This window comes from Pseudophryne corroboree, chromosome 3, assembly GCF_028390025.1.
Source record: "Pseudophryne corroboree isolate aPseCor3 chromosome 3, aPseCor3.hap2, whole genome shotgun sequence".
NCBI classification, from domain to species: domain Eukaryota; kingdom Metazoa; phylum Chordata; class Amphibia; order Anura; family Myobatrachidae; genus Pseudophryne; species Pseudophryne corroboree.
The window spans coordinates 105995780-106012977 of NC_086446.1; the positions used below are offsets into that span (position 1 = coordinate 105995780).

Sequence of the window (17198 nt, forward strand, 5' to 3'; positions counted from 1 at the left end):
ACAAGCCTGAGGCATGACGCTTCAGGTCTTCCGGAGGGATCGATGAAGGTTGGGGCTCGGTTACTTCAGTTCAGGGAAGTGTGGCTCCTGTCGAAACCAGATCGGTGGGTAATGGGGGTCATATCCAGAGGATATATGTTGGATCTCGAAGAGACAGCCCCATTCCGGCTATTCGTCACACCTCTCCCAGACGATCCCCCCAGACGTCAAGCTCTTCTTCAGGCAACGGTAACCCTCTTACAAAATGGAGTAATCATTACGGTGCCCTCTCCTCAGAGGGGTCGGGGTTTTTACTCGGGTCTTTTTCTCGTGGACAAACCGGATGGTTCGTTCCGACCCATTCTGAATCTAAAAGCCCTCAACCCGTATCTCTCAACCCAAAAATTCAAGATGGAATCCATTCGTTCAATTATCGCCGCCATGGAGCCAGGGGAATATTTGGCTTCAATAGACATAAAAGACGCCTACTTACATATCCCGATTTGGATAGGTCATCAGCCTCTTCTGAGATTTGCAATCGGCCCGTGGCATTTTCAATTTCAGGCTCTTCCCTTTGGCCTTTCTACGGCTCCTTGGGTTTTTACAAAGGTAATGGGTCATGTCGTCACGGTTCTCCGTTGTCAAGGGGTCAACATCACTCCATACTTGGACGATCTGTTGGTCAAGGCCCCGTCAGTGGAAATTCTCACTCAGAACCTGCGTCTAACGACCGAAACTCTGCAGTCGTTCGGGTGGATAATCAACTTTCCAAAGTCGTCTTTACTTCCTTCCCAGAAAATGTTTTTTCTAGGACTTTTATTCGATACCAACAGCCAGAAGGTGTTTCTTCCTAAGGACAAGATTCAGGATCTGCAGTCCAGAATCCGGACCCTGTTACACTTACCGGTAGTGTCGGTCCTCAGATGCATGCAGGTGTTGGGCAAGATGGTGTCCTCCTTCGAGGCAGTTCCATACGCCAGATTTCATGCCCGACCTCTTCAGGCTCAGATTCTCAGCTGTTGGGCTCGGCCGGATCCACGTGTCGAATTGCAGTTGATCTGCTTGTCGGAAAAGACTCGTCAGTCGCTTCACTGGTGGCTTCACAGTCCCAATTTGAGAAAAGGAGCACCGTTCACGGTTTGATCTTGGTTGATGGTCACCACGGACGCAAGTCTCAGCGGTTGGGGAGCAGTGTTCCAGACTCATCACTTCCAGGGGCGCTGGACCAGTCAGGAGTCAAGATTACAGATCAACATTCTGGAATTGAGGGCGATCTGGTACGCACTCCTTCAGATTCAAACCATGGTACAGGGTCATGCGGTTCGTGTGCAGTCCGACAATGCCACGGCAGTGGCTTACATCAACAAACAGGGAGGATCTCGCAGCTGGTCCGCAATGAGAGAAGTCGCTCAGATTCTCACGTGGGCGGAACGTTGGGTTCCCGTAATATCCGCAATTCACATTCCAGGAGTCGAGAACTGGGAAGCAGATTTTTTGAGTCGTCACACGATTCATCCGGGAGAATGGGAACTTCACCAGGAAGTGTTTCTCTCTCTAGTGGACCGCTGGGGACTGCCCGACGTAGACCTAATGGCGTCTCGACTCAAAAAGAAACTTCCTCACTACGGCTCGCGGACTCAGGATCCTCAAGCATTTCTAATCGATGCTCTAACAGCTCCGTGGCAGTTTCATATACTGGGTTACGTGTTCCCGCCGATTTCCACTGCTTCCACGTCTACTTCAACGCATTCGGCGAGAAGGTCTCGCCATAATTCTGGTGGCTCCAGATTGGCCGCGCCGACAGTGGTACACTCTTCTGCGCAGCATGGTCGTCGGAGACCACTTTCGTCTTCCCCTGCGACCAGATCTTCTTCTTCAAGGGCCTTGTCGCCACCCAGATTTAAGTCGGCTGGCTTTGACGGCTTGGTTCTTGAATCCAAGATTTTAAAAGCAAAAGGTCTTTCGCGTTCTGTTGTACAGACGATGATTCAGGCTAGGAAGCCGGTGACTTCCAGCATTTACCATAGGGTATGGCGTATTTACATTGCTTGGTGCGAAAAGCGGGGCTTGACTCCGCATTTCTTTAGACTTCCTCGCCTGCTCTCTTTCCTTCAGGAGGGTCTCGATAAGGGCCTAAGGCTTTCTTCACTGAAGGGTCAGGTTTCATCGTTGTCGGTTCTTTTTCAAAAGAAACTAGCGATCATTCCAGAGGTTCAAACATTCCTTCAGGGAGTACTTCGAATTCAACCACTTTTTGTTCCTCCGGTTCCTCCCTGGGATTTAAACTTGGTTCTTATGGCCCTTCAAAAATCTCCATTTGAGCCTTTGGAATCTGTGGAACTGCGTTATCTGACACAAAAAGTTGTTTTTCTTTTGGCTTTTGCTTCCACTAGACGAGTGTCTGAGTTGGCGGCTCTTTCTTGCAGGCCACCCTTGTTAGTGTTTCATGAGAACCGGGTGGTTCTGCGGACTAAGCCTTCTTTCCTTCCAAAGGTTGTTTCAGCATTTCATTTAAATCAGGACATTGTCCTTCCAGCTTTTACTCCGTCGTCTTCTCCGGGGGAGAATTCCCATTTGGCCCTCCTGGATGTTGTTCGGGCCTTACGTATTTATTTGTCTCGCACAGAATCTTTCCGTCGTACGGATACCTTGTTGGTATTGATTGATGCTCCCAAACGAGGTTGGCCGGCTTCCAAGAACACTGTGGCCCATTGGGTAACTTCGGCCATTAGACAGGCTTACGTGTCCTCAAATGTTTCGGTTCCTGACTCAATTAGAGCTCATTCGACTAGAGCTGTTGGAGCCTCTTGGGCTGTTCGCGGTGGTGCATGTATTGAGCAGCTGTGCAGGGCGGCGACCTGGTCGTCAGTCCATACTTTAACAAAGTTTTACCGTTTTCATACTTTTGGTTTGGAGACTGCCTCTGTTGGGCGTCGTATTTTACAGACGGCTATGCCGTCAACGTCTCCCTCCTCTCATTAGCTTGCTTTGGGAAATCCCACAAGTAAAGGCGCAGCGTCCCCCAGATGGATGACAGAGAAATAGGGATGTTTGTTTACTTACCGTAAAATCTCTTTCTCTGAGTCCATCTGGGGGACGCTGCGATCCCTCCCGTAGTTTTGTCTGGTTTATTTGGTTGTTTTTTTGTTCGGGTCCATCTCCTTTTGGCTTGGCTAAACGTTAACTGAGTGATGGCTGAGCAGGAAGGAGATGGGAGGGGTTAGAGGGGGGAGGAGGCAGTTTGTTTGATAGATTCTGTGCCAAACTCCACTACCACACACCTCTAACCCCACAAGTAACGGCGCAGCGTCCCCCAGATGGACTCGGAGAAAGAGATTTTACGGTAAGTAAACAAAAATCCCTATTTTTTTTATTTGCTGAGTTATTATTGAAAAAAAAAAAAGTGTGCTGTTTCATTGAATTCAATTGACTTGCCATAAAATGACCTGAGGATTTATATTGAACACTGTTGTGCATCTCTCTCTCCAGTTTTATGGCGGGAGTCATTCATCCCTGGCGCATTAACTCATTTGAACGCTTGTTATGGCGCGCCTGCCGCGGTTACCTAATTGTCAACTTCGTGGAGATGTCTGAGCCCATGGAGGACCTGGTGACGGTGAGAGAGCGCACACATATATTCCTTCCATACCATCACATTTATGTTGCACTACTAACAGGAAAGTTTAGTTTGTACTTAAAAGGACTTAAACCCTCATAACTGAAGGTGTTTGACCTGTAACTGGATCAGTCTGAATGCTGTGGTTGTGATGGCTAGGCCTAATTGCTAACAGATTTGTGCAATTAACTGATGAAGCAGGATACCGTTTCATTATTCAGATCACAGAGAGAAACCTGTTACCTCACCTATCCTAGGTATATTGGGGCAGATGTATTAACCTGGAGAAGGCATAAGGAAGTGATAAACCAGTGATATGTGCAAGGTGATAGAGGCACCAGCCAATCAGATCCTATGTGTAAATTAACAGTTAGAGGCACCATCCAATCAGATCCTAACTGTTCATTTACACATTGGAGCTGATTGGCTGGTGCCTCTATCACCTTGCACATATCACTGGTTTATCACTTCCTTATGCCTTCTCCAGGTTAATACATCTGCCCCACTGTGCTTTTTTTCCCCTAGCACCATCTACCACTATGCTCTGTGTGCCAGGTAGTGTCTAATGACCCCAAACACAAATTAGTGTAACCTTTACATCTTTTGTGTGTTACACTAAAGCAACGCTCATATTTGCAGCCTACCCCTGTCTGCGTTCTGCCGTATTTGTCACAAAGTAGCACTTTCGTCTGCTGGGCAGTATTTTTTCGTCCATTAATATGGTTAACTGGACTATTCTCAGCCAGGGAAGGGGACGGGGGGGGCGCCGCGCCGCGGAGCCTTTAGCCACTGGATCCAAATAGCTCTTTTAGAGCAGCACACAGGATTTACATAGGCACATAGGGCGGAATTCAAATCTTTTTGAAGCCGGCAGCCACTAGATGGCGCCCAACGGTGATATTCCAATATAGCTCCATTCGAGCGCAGTTGGCTGCCAGTGTCTACATTTCATCTCGCACCTGCCAAACGGCACTTATCACAATTGCACCTATTAGTTTAGCAGCTTTACGCGTCTAAACCCGACACTACTGGGCGCGATAGGAGTCATCAGATGAATATTGCCCCCCATGATCTTCCATCATTTTAGACGGGAGATCTGGTGCGCTAACATTTGAATTCCATCCATAGAATTTGACGACAGCTAAGAACCACTTGGCCAATCTAGTGCTACCCTGAATAACTCCAGAAGCGTTTGAGGTTTGCCCCTATGAATTCCTGGTGCTGGGTTATACTTAAAAGGGGTGGGGTATAGAAGATCGGCATTATTTAGGTCGACATGCAATAGGTTGACAGTTTTTAAGGTCGACTGGGTAAAACTTCAACATGGCTATGGTCGACACAAATTTATTTTAGTCAAATCTTGTATGTTTCATTATGTCACCACCGTTAGTCAATATATGTTCCCTCTTGAATAGTAAATCAAGCAAATGTTGGGAAAACATATTAAAAAACCGCCAAAAAGTGTCGACTGTCAACCTTTTCAAGCTGTCGACTTATTGCATGTCGATCTATCATCCGGATACCACTTAAAAGAAACATTAGGATTTGCAAGACAAATAATTTATGGCTAATTGCCTATTTTTGTGTTTGAGCTCATTCAAGTATGCTTGACCGAAGGAACACTGCTGCCGATATCACTGAGTTCTGTATAACTGCAGCCACCAGTTGGCAAGGAGATTAAATCTATTTTAAAGGCAGCCTGGAGCTGCCAACTGGTTTTCTGTGTAGTGGAATGCACAAGTCATGTCGGCACCTGCTTACCGACACGTATCCTGTGCAAGGTGCCGCGGTCACTTCTGCTTTCCAGTATCTCAGCACTGGATACCCAATGTGTTTACTGCTTATCTATGCCTCTGACACACGATCTTCTTTATTTTGTACCTTTAGGGTGAGAGTGTTACCCAGATCATATTCCTCATCTCATACTGGGGGGAACGAATTGGAGAGAAGATTAAAAAGATTGCAAACTGGTTAGTGTGCTAACATGGCAATAGCCTTACCCAGCTACCGTTATTGCAGTCTTCATTCTCACGTCGCTGCCTTCTTCCTAGTTTCCACTGTCACCTTTACCCATATGCTGAAGATGAGTCTGCGAGGCTCGACACTTTGAGAGATCTCCTGGTGCGGATCCAAGACATGCAGAAGGTGAGAGATATCGGTTTACATAGAAGCGTTTGTCTGTAGAGCAATCAGTGGGCCTCTGACTACAGGTCCCTGTATATAAAAGTGCTAGTAGTATCATTCATACACCTAAATGTAGAAGCTGTCTCTCCTTGCCACCTCAGCCTTAAGGGCCCCATACACTTATGCGACCACATGTCGCAGGCGATCACCCCGGCAGCCTCCCGGAGGGCAGGATCGCCCAAGATACATTGTATACTGTCCTTTTGCATCCGATGTATCCCAGCCATGCCCCCAGGTTGGACCTGATTGAATGTGCAGCACATTCAATCTGGAGGATCCAATCCGATGCTCACGGGAACGCGCATCGGATCGGAAACACCTCCAAAATGCCCGATTTCATCCGATATATATCGGGCCGAATACCCGAAATCGGATGAAATAGGGCATTATAGCTCTCCTGTATAGGGCCCTTAACAGCCTATTCCTTTACATTACATCCAGCTACAATGTGCAATTTTGCGCCTGTACGTTTTTCGAATAACCCCCCTCGCCCCTGCAGCCTAACCACTCCTAGTGCTCACCGGGACTCTGTGCTACTCAGACACTAGCTGGAATAAAGGTGGCTCATGACCGTACTGAATAAAATGGCTGTGCCCCCATTTAGGACAGCTCTCCTTTCAGACCCTTCCTCTTTGATGTTGTACAAGTAAGACATTTCCTAACAACCCTTCCCTCATCGGATGCACTAACCGAATGCTCCCCATGATTTACCACCTACTTATAGATATTGCCCTTGGCTCCCAGAGTATGCATGATAGGGAGAGGGACCTGGTACCACCCCCTGACACTTGCTGGGAGAAGGTTAGGGAAGAATTTGCCACCAGCTCAATTTCACCCCAAATGAAATAGACAATGTATAAGCTTTACTACAGATACTATTATACTAACAACTAAACTGTTCCTGTACTCTGATCCGCGTGGCCGGCAGAATTATGGCGGCAGTGGCACTTCTCTCCACGTTTGGTGGACTTTCCCACCTACTACAGCTTTCTGGTACAGAAGTAATAATCACCTGTAGACTCTACCCCTAGGTGGGTCTACTCTCCAGAGTATAACAAAAGATAGGGTGCGCTGTCAGAGAGCTGCTGGTGTAGGGGGTGGTAATTCCCCAAAAGAATATGAGAGCAATAAAATTAATAATCACCAGCGCTTAAAAGATAATGATAGTAATAATGAAAATAACAATAATAATACTCTGATTAAAAATGCATAAATAAATGAATATAAATTCGGGACGGTAGGTTTATGTTTAAAAATATATGATAAATTTAATGAAAATTAACATAAAATCACAGGTGCTTAAAAGACATAATTAAGGATTAAAATGATCATATGAAGGAACACATCCATATATTTCCTCAACAAAGTCTACTTCATACCCCGGCTAGGACTTCCTCTGGAGTGATATCCATAAACTTGTTTGTTGGAGAATAATTATGGCAATGGAGTATAGAATAGACTCCCACAGGATGTGAGTAACCAAACGAAACAGTTGGTATCCCATATTCTCACACCCGGAGAGGCTGAAAGAGCCAAGAAATGGTAACAGCAAGAACCGTCCAAGCCCCACCCCACCCCACTCCGTCATGCTATTACTACATTATACAATGTCATCAGGCGCATCACCTGCATGGAATATTACATATGCCTGCTATCCATATGATAAACAATCTAAGGGTTACATTTACTAAGCAGTGATAAGAGTGGAGAAGTGAGCTAGTGGAGAAATTTCCCCATCAACCAATCAGCACTGAAGTAACATCTATAATTTGCATACTATAAAATGACACAGAGCTGCTGATTGGTTGATGGGGAAATTTCTCCACTGGCTCACTTCTCCACTCTTATCACCGCTTAGTAAATGTACCCCTAAATGTGATGCCATTTGGTATATCGGAGAAAGTCATCCTAACAGTCAACCCCCCAGAGGTCCTGACGTCCTCTCGGATCATAAACACATTTGCATTCATATATGCAAGCTCAGTGCTGAATCCAGGACCCCTTCTTGGATGGCTTAGAACATCAGTCTACCTGTTGTGTGTTTTAAAGCTATATATTTAGATTCCATATATTTGCCTGGAATAATATCTTATTAGAATAGATTTGACATGCAATCATGTTGTGCCCGTTTCCTCGGAAAAATAAATCTGCTTTTGGTCTAAATAAAAAAAAAAAAGGCAATAGCCTATCCAGGCATGTCCACCCCAACATAACAAAACAGGTGCCCACTGAGGACACAGACAGGCAGGAAGCAGCTAATTACTGGGAGTCATAGGAACTGGCTTGGGAGAGTGATGCGGGGGCCTCACCAAATTCGGAGGATAGGTCAAACATCTGCCAAAGAAATCATCCATTAATGTAATTCATGAACTGTTATAAGCTTTATACTGTGGTACATGGTCCCTGCTAAACTTCATGCCGTATACGCCCAACTAGCTGACTTGTGTTGGCGACCATGCACTCAGTTGGACAAGAATTTCCCTCTGGTGGTGTGCATATTGGAATGAAGGTCACTTATTGCGAGGGTTACCTCTGTTCATCTGACACCTCACCGCTTTACAGTCTTACTGCACACAAGCCTATCTCTACAGCTCCTAAGGCCTCCGATAAATTGATCAGACATATAGGCAATGTGGTCAAATCATAGCTAGGTAGAGACAAAATATTTTTGCTAGGAGCTTCCTAATACCAGTCCCACTACCTGTTGTTGTTGTTGTTGTTGTTGTTGTTGTTTTTTATGCTTCCCTCTCACTCCCCTTCTGTTATCCTGCTCCCTCCCGCTTGCCAAAAAAAACAAGCTCTAGCCCGAATGTACAGTGGTGTTGCCCTGCAGACGTATAACCTGGATGCACACTGGTGTTGCCCTGCAGACGTATGACGTATAGCCTGGATGCCCTCTGGTGTTGCCCCTGTAGGTGTATAGCCTGGTTGCACGCTGGTGTTGCCCTGCAGACGTATAGCCTGGATGCATGCTGGTCTTGCCCTGCAGACGTATAGCCTGGGTTCACGCTGGTGTTGCCCTGCAGACGTATGACGTATAGCCTGGATGCCCTCTGGTGTTGCCCCTGCAGATGTATAGCCTGGATGTACGCTGGTGTTGCCCTGCAGATGTATAAATACATATGTTTCAAGAACTAACCATTTGAAGGAGCGCTTGTAAAAATGTTTATATTTATTTAACACAATTTGAGAACATATATATAATATTACAAAGTAACAAGTAAAATAGCAGTAGGTAAATGCAGTGCTGTACTGTACTCATCTGAATCAATAGGTTATAGTAAACCAATGCTGCGGTCCATGTATATTTAATGCTGATAATGTCCCGGATCCTTTACACTGGTGTGTTAAGGTAGCAAGTCCAAAATAGTTGTAATCAAAACCCAATGGGTACGTTATGCTCTCCCCTGTTAGTACCGGTATATTTCACTTAATCCCAGTAAATACGCTGGTTCCCGTCAATTGGCAGGTGCAGAGGAGGGAGCTCCGGACTGCTGTATGGTCACCCCTTCTTTAGATGGTCCGGAGGGGGAATCACCTGGATGTACGCTGGTGTTGTCCCTGCAGACGTATAGCCTGGATGCACACTGGTGTTGCCCTGCAGTCGTATAGCCTGGATGCACACTGGTGTTGTCCCTGTAGACGTATAGCCTGGATGCACACTGGTGTTGTCCCTGCAGACGTATAGCCTGGATGCACACTGGTGTTGTCCCTGTAGACGTATAGCCTGGATGCACACTGGTGTTGTCCCTGTAGACGTATAGCCTGGATGCACACTGGTGTTGTCCCTGTAGACGTATAGCCTGGATGCACACTGGTGTTGTCCCTGCAGACGTATAGCCTGGATGCACACTGGTGTTGTCCCTGCAGACGTATAGCCTGGATGCACACTGGTGTTGCCCCTGCAGACGTATAGCCTGGATGCACACTGGTGTTGTCCCTGTAGACGTATAGCCTGGATGTATACTGGTGTGTAAAATCAGCTGCATCTGGAGGAGGCCTGAAATACAGAGGCGTCTGTGTCATCACATGGTTCTATATCATAAACTATTTAACAACATAGTGATAAAAGCCTAAGTGTTGAGTAATCCGCAGTGACCAAATGGACATTTGCACTCATTATCCTGCACTAGACTAAGCTATAGAAATTGAGGTAAGTACATGTCCTTCTCGCTCCATGGTAAGAAGTCCCACACTGACCATCCGCATTACGGGGCTGAGTCAGAGGTGGAGGCTGTAGCAGCCACTATGACTGTGTACGAAGTGGCTGTGCTGTCTATATATTATTATATTGGTAACAAAACAAAGCTCTTACCATGTAGATGAGGCAGTCGGAGAGAAAAATGAGATTGGACAACTTTCTGGGTGTTGCAGAGCGGCAAAGTGTATTGTCTATGGGAGCAGGGTGTGCGGGCAACTTTCCATTTGTTGCTTGATATGAGTTTATTCTTTAAAAAAACAAACTGTTGAATTCTACGGGTTTCCACTGGGCTTATCCTAAAGCCGCAGGAGCACTTGTGCTATCCGTAGTCTGCAAAGTCACTATCTGTAATCGTTTGCACCATCCCTGTGAGAGATCAGATGGACTCTGCATTCTCTCTACTACCATAGTCTGCAATTCCACCTGCACTTCCATGCCGCACTCCTCCGAAAGCTTAGCCCACGTGCAAATACCAATACGCCAGCCAGCCGCACCCATTCCGTGGAGATGCACAGGACTCGGAATCACCTGCAGCTGCTCATAGTTGCGTGTGATCAGCCATGGAGCATGTGCAGTAATAGAAATAGCAAGTTACGGTCACAAAACAGAGACGCATGCAACAACTGAATAAGTCTCAGCGTGTGTGTGTGATGACACAAGTATACAACTGTACATTGCACTTCTCTAAGCTGGCTGTTAGTAACGTGATAACGTACCCAGATACAACCCATATGTTATGGCTGCGCCCAGGCTTGCGGATATTACGCTCTTCACCGTTAGGAGTCTCTTTCGCCTATAGTATCTCTTCTCCTCTGCTTCCTCGTCATAATCTCCATTGTCACCCAAAAACTCTTCCATCTGGAGAACAATGAAGACATGCCTTAATACAATTATCCAGTGAGGGGATCGGACAGTCTGGTAGAAAATCCTGGGTAACAACAATAGCACTCTATGGCCGAGGGATAAAATCAGAATAAAAAGTAATCACTAAGTCTGTCCGCAATTTTTTTGTCTCAGATGCTGCCTGAAACACAAAATGGTGTTTATATGCCTGGCATCACAACTTCTTTCGGCCAGTATGGGGGGTGCGGATAGCCCTCTGATTCTTGCGTCAGCTGGTTTAGCCTTTGAAATGCGTCCTGAACTGTTCAGTAGGGTTTACAGACAGGAAGTCTGGAGTGCAGCAGAAATTGCTTTCCCCTTATCTTAAACATCTCGTTCTGATCGCAGTAGTTTTTATATAAGCAACTTGTATATCAGGGTTTGTATTCCATGAGTGAACAGTCTAATAGTTGCCTTGTTTTGGCCTAGTCTCCAGCGTGCCATGTTGGATGGTGATATTCTGTACATCAATGTTTATATGTCTTATGTAATGCAGGTGCTGTCACAAACAGAGGGCTTCCTGGCTCAAGTGCTCAATCGAGCTGCTGCTGCTTTACACCCTTGGAGAGTCTCTGTCAGGAAAATGAAGCACATTTATCAAATTCTCAACTTGTGCAGTGTTCGGGAACGGTGCCTGATCGGAGAAGTGTGGTGCCCAGTGGCTGACCTGCCTATACTCCAGGGGGCGCTAGCTCGAGCTTCGGTAAGCATCTGTTGTGGGTAGCTAACTAGTATAGTGGCACTGCAAAGCTATATTTGTGGTAGGGAAATTAATGCTCTAAAGGTCCATCAAACATTACAGGTTCCATGTAAATTCAGTGTTTTTAATCCATAATAGAGCACAAGAGTTGAGAATTGTAAAGTTAGATTTAGGAACGGACTTAATATATGTATTTGTGCATTTGAGGTTTCATTTTTATTTAAGTTTTAATTATAGTCTAGTTCATGTTGCAGGCATTTACTTTCGGTAACATAATATTCTTTAACGTTCATTTTGTGCTTTTTTGAAATGTGTAATAGGCTGTGTTTTGCTGGTCCCAATGTCGAAGAGATGAAATATCTGCTAGATTTAAAGCCGCAATTAGTTTTAAAACAAAACAAGGGTGTGTTTTGTTTTAAAACTACTTTCTGCTTTAAATCTAGCTGCTATCTCGCCGGGACCAGCAAATCACATTTGTGTCCTCGTACATCATTGCTGCAGTCGAGCCAAACAGCCCCCACTCTGCGCACAAGGGCCCTCATTCCGAGTTGATCGCTCGCTAGGTACTTTTTGCAGCCGTGCAAACGTATATTCGCCGCCCACGGGGGAGTGTATTTTCGCTTTGCAAGTGTGTGATCGCATGTGCAGCCGAGCGGGATGAAGAGTTTTTTTGCAGTTTCTGAGTAGGTCTGAACTTACTCAGCCCTTGCGATCACTTCAGCCTGTCCGGTCCCGGAATTGACGTTGGACACCCGCCCTGCAAACGCCTGGACACGCCTGCGTTTTTCCAACCACACCCAGAAAACGGTCAGTTGACACCCATAAACGCCCTCTTTCTGTCAATCTCCTTGCGAACGGCTGTGCGAATGGAATCGTCGCTAGAAGCATTGCACAGCAACAATGCTGTTTGTACCCATACAATGCGCGTGTGCATTGCGGTACATGCACAGTAGTAACCTGATCGCTGCGCTGCGAAAATCGGCAGCATGCGATCAACTCGGAAAGAGGGCCAAGGTCTCGTGAGATTCTAGGACGCACCAGGAGACTTGGCTGACTAATCTGTGCTTGACCCAGTCTTTGAATCTGTGTACGATGAAGTGTTACAATACAGCGGCCACTGCTTTTTTTCCATGTGAAGTTCCGTTGTGCTTCATGTACAGACTCCGTCGCATACAGACATTCCAGCATTGCATATTAAATGAATCCACACAGTCTCTTGGCGTGTCCTAGTCGCATCATGTTTCGACTAAGGCGCGTTTTCATCAAGAAAAGATGCCCAACACTAGCAGTGTTGCATGGGACCTGGCGTGTTGTATGGCGTATTGAGGCTAGATCTATGAGAAACATAAGGGTCTTGGATTAAGCCACCTTTTCTATGAAAAAAATTATCATTTTGGTCACTTACCGTTGAATCCTTTTCTCTTAAGCAGGCTGGGGGGACACTGGACTATGGGGGTGTAGGTTGGAACTGCTGGAGCTGGCACTTAAACTGTAGCTTTAATTTCTCTAACGTCCTAGTGGATGCTGGGGACTCCGTAAGGACCATGGGGAATAGACGGGCTCCGCAGGAGACAGGGCACTTTAAGAAAGAATTAGGATACTGGTGTGCACTGGCTCCTCCCTCTATGTCCCTCCTCCAGACCTCAGTTTGAATCTGTGCCCGGACGAGCTGGGTGCAACTTATTGAGCTCTCCTGAGCTTGCTAAACAAAGTATTTTGATTAGGATTTTTTTATTTTCAGAGAGATCTGCTGGCAACAGGCTCTCTGCTACGTGGGACTGAGGGGAGAGAAGTAGCCCTACTCACTGAAGATAGGTCCTGCTTCTTAGGCTACTGGACACCATTAGCTCCAGAGGGATCGTACACAGGAACGCACCCTTGGTCGTCCGATCCCGGAGCCGCACCGCCGTCCCCCTCGCAGAGCCAGAAGACAGAAGCCGGCGTGAGAAGCAAGAAGACTTCGAAATCAGCGGCAGAAGACTCCAGTCTTCATATGAGGTAGCGCACAGCACTGCAGCTGTGCGCCATTGCTCCCACACTAAACCCACACACTCCGGTCACTGTAGGGTGCAGGGCGCAGGGGGGGGCGCCCTGGGCAGCAATTGGGAACCTCTTGGCAAAAAGCAGCATATATACAGTTGGGCACTGTATATATGCATGAGCTCCCGCCATTATTTCACACACAAAACGCGGGACAAAAGCCCGCCGCTGAGGGGGCTTGGCTTCTTCCTCAGCACTCATCAGCGCCATTTTCTCTCCACAGCTCCGCTGAGAGGAAGCTCCCCAGGCTCTCCCCTGCAGAATCACGGTAGAAAGAGGGTAAAAAGAGAGGGGGGGGGGGGGCACATAAATTTGGCACAAAAACAGTTTATACAGCAGCTACTGGGTTAACACTAAGTTACTGTGTGATTCCTGGGTCATATAGCGCTGGGGTGTGTGCTGGCATACTCTCTCTCTGTCTCTCCAAAAGGCCTTGTGGGGGAACGGTCTTCGAATAGAGCATCCCCTGTGTGTGTGGTGTGTCGGCATGTTTGACGAGGAAGGCTATGTGGAAACAGAGCGGGTACAAATGAATGTGGGGTCGACGGCGCCGACACCCGATTGGATGGATATGTGGAAGGTTTTAAATGATAATGTTAATTCCTTGCATAAAAGGTTGGATAAAGCTGAAGCCTTAGGACAGTCAGGGTCTCAACCCATTCCTGATCCTACATCGCAGAGGCCGTCAGGGTCTCAGAAGCGCCCACTATCCCAAATTGTTGACACAGATATCGACACGGATTCTGACTCCAGTGTCGATGGCGATGATGCAAAGTTGCAGCCTAAAATGGCTAAAGCCATCCGCTACATGATTATAGCAATGAAAGATGTGTTGCACATCACAGACGAAACCCCAGTCCCTGACAAGAGGGTTTATATGTATGGGGAGAAAAGGCAAGAGGTGACCTTTCCCCCTTCACATGAGTTAAATGAGTTATGTGAAAAAGCTTGGGAATCTCCAGATAGAAAACTGCAGATTTCCAAACGGATGCTTATGGCGTATCCTTTCCCGCCAACGGACAGGTTACGCTGGGAATCCTCCCCTAGGGTAGACAAAGCTTTAACACGCTTATCTAAGAGGGTAGCCCTGCCATCACAGGATACGGCCACCCTTAAAGATGCTGCGGATAGGAAGCAGGAGGGTATCCTGAAGTCCATTTATACACATTCAGGTACCTTACTACGGCCGGCGATTGCGTCGGCCTGGATGTGTAGTGCTGCAGCAGCATGGACAAATACCTTATCTGAGGAACTTGATACCTTGGACAAGGATACTATATTACTAACCCTGGGGCATATAAAAGACGCTGTCCTATATATGAGATGCTCAAAGAGACATTATTAGACATTACACTCTAGAATAAATGCTATGTCGATTTCTGCCAGAAGGGTCCTGTGGACTCTGCAATGGACAGGTGATGCCGACTCAAAAAGGCACATAGAGGTTTTACCTTACAAGGGTGAGGAATTGTTTGGGGACGGTCTCTCGGACCTGGTCTCCACAGCTACGGCTGGAAAGTCAAATTTTTTGCCATTTGTTCCCTCACAACCTAAGAAAGCACCGTATTACCAAATGCAGTCCTTTCGATCACAAAAAGGCAAAGTCAGAGGTGCGTCCTTTCTTGCCAGAGGCAGGGGTAGAGGAAAGAAGCTGCACAATACAGCTAGTTCCCAGGAACAGAAGTCCTCCCCGGCTTCCACTAAATCCACCGCATGACGCTGGGGCTCCACAGGCGGAGCCAGGCCCGGTGGGGGCGCATCTCCGAAATTTCAGCCACAAGTGGGTTCACTCACAGGTGGATCCCTGGGCTATAGAGATTGTGTCTCAGGGATACAAGCTGGAATTCGAAGTGATGCCCCCTCACCGTTACCTCAAATCGGCCCTGCCAGCTTTCCCCATAGAGAGGGAAATAGTGTTAGCTGCAATTCAGAAATTGTATCTCCAGCAGGTGGTGGTAAAGGTTCCCCTCCTTCAACAGGGAAAGGGTTACTATTCGACAATGTCTGTGGTACCGAAACCGGACGGTTCGGTCAGACCCATATTGAATTTGAAATCCCTGAACATATACCTGAAAAGGTTCAAGTTCAAGATGGAATCGCTCAGAGCGGTCATCGCAAGCCTGGAGGAGGGGGATTTTATGGTGTCTCTGGACATAAAGGATGCTTACCTTCATGTCCCCATTTATCCACCTCATCAGGAGTACCTCAGATTTGTGGTACAGGATTGTCATTACCAATTCCAGACGTTGCCGTTTGGTCTCTCCACGGCACCGAGAATATTTACCAAGGTAATGGCAGAAATGATGGTGCTCCTGCGAAAGCAAGGAGTCACAATTATCCCATACTTGGACGATCTCCTCATAAAGGCGAGGTCCAGAGAGCAGTTGCTGATCAGCGTAGCACGCTCTCGGGAGGTGTTACAACAGCACGGCTGGATTCTGAATATTCCAAAGTCGCAGCTGATTCCTACGACGCGTCTGCCCTTTCTGGGCATGATTCTGGACACAGACCAGAAGAAGGTTTTTCTCCCGATGGAGAAGGCTCAGGAACTCATGACACTGGTCAGAGACCTCCTAAAACCAAAACAGGTGTCGGTGCATCATTGCACGCGAGTCCTGGGAAAGATGGTGGCGTCATACGAGGCCATTCCCTTCGGCAGGTTCCATGCGAGGACCTTTTAATGGGATCTGATGGACAAGTGGTCCGGATCGCATCTACAGATGCATCGGCTGATCACCCTATCCCCCAGGGCCAGGGTGTCTCTTCTGTGGTGGCTGCAGAGTGCTCACCTTCTCGAGGGCCGCATATTCGGCATTCAGGACTGGATCCTGGTGACCACGGATGCAAGCCTCCGAGGGTGGGGGGCAGTCACACAGGGAAGAAATTTCCAGGGTCTGTGGTCAAGTCAGGAGACTTGCCTTCACATCAATATCCTGGAACTAAGGGCCATATACAACTCCCTAAGTCAAGCGGTGACCCTGCTTCAAAACCAATCGGTGCTGATTCAATCAGACAACCTCACCGCAGTGGCTCATGTAAACCGCCAAGGCGGCACAAGGAGCAGGGTGGCGATAGCGGAAGCCACCAGAATTCTTCGCTGGGCTGAGAATCATGTAAGAGCACTGTCAGCAGTGTTCATTCCGGGAGTGGACAACTGGGAAGCAGACTTCCTCAGCAGGCACGACCTCCACCCGGGAGAGTGGGGACTTCATCAAGAAGTCTTCGCGCAGATTGCAGGTCGGTGGGGACTGCCACAGGTGGACATGATGGCATCCCGCCTCAACAAAAAGCTACAGAGGTATTGCGCCAGGTCAAGAGACCCTCAGGCGATAGCTGTAGACGCACTAGTGACACCGTGGGTGTTCCAGTCGGTTTATGTGTTTCCTCCTCTTCCTCTCATACCCAAGGTGCTGAGAATCATAAGAAAAAGAGGAGTGAGAACAATACTCATTGTTCCGGATTGGCCAAGAAGGACTTGGTATCCAGAGCTGCAAGAAATGCTTAGAGAGGACCCATGGCCTCTACCTCTAAGACAGGATCTGTTGCAACAGGGGCCCTGTCTGTTCCAAGACTTACCGCGGCTGCGTTTGACGGCA

At 47.3% G+C, this 17198-nt stretch overlaps 1 protein-coding gene across 1 annotated transcript in view; it reads left to right on the forward strand.

The window, feature by feature from the left end:
* Positions 1-17198, forward strand: part of TCIRG1 (T cell immune regulator 1, ATPase H+ transporting V0 subunit a3) — a 57759-nt gene that overhangs the window by 15073 nt on the left and 25488 nt on the right. The window contains exons 6-9 of the mRNA XM_063958377.1: positions 3469-3595; positions 5483-5565; positions 5647-5740; positions 11359-11565. Coding sequence (XP_063814447.1) covers positions 3469-3595; positions 5483-5565; positions 5647-5740; positions 11359-11565 — 511 coding nt within the window. The remainder of the gene's footprint in view (positions 1-3468; positions 3596-5482; positions 5566-5646; positions 5741-11358; positions 11566-17198) is intronic.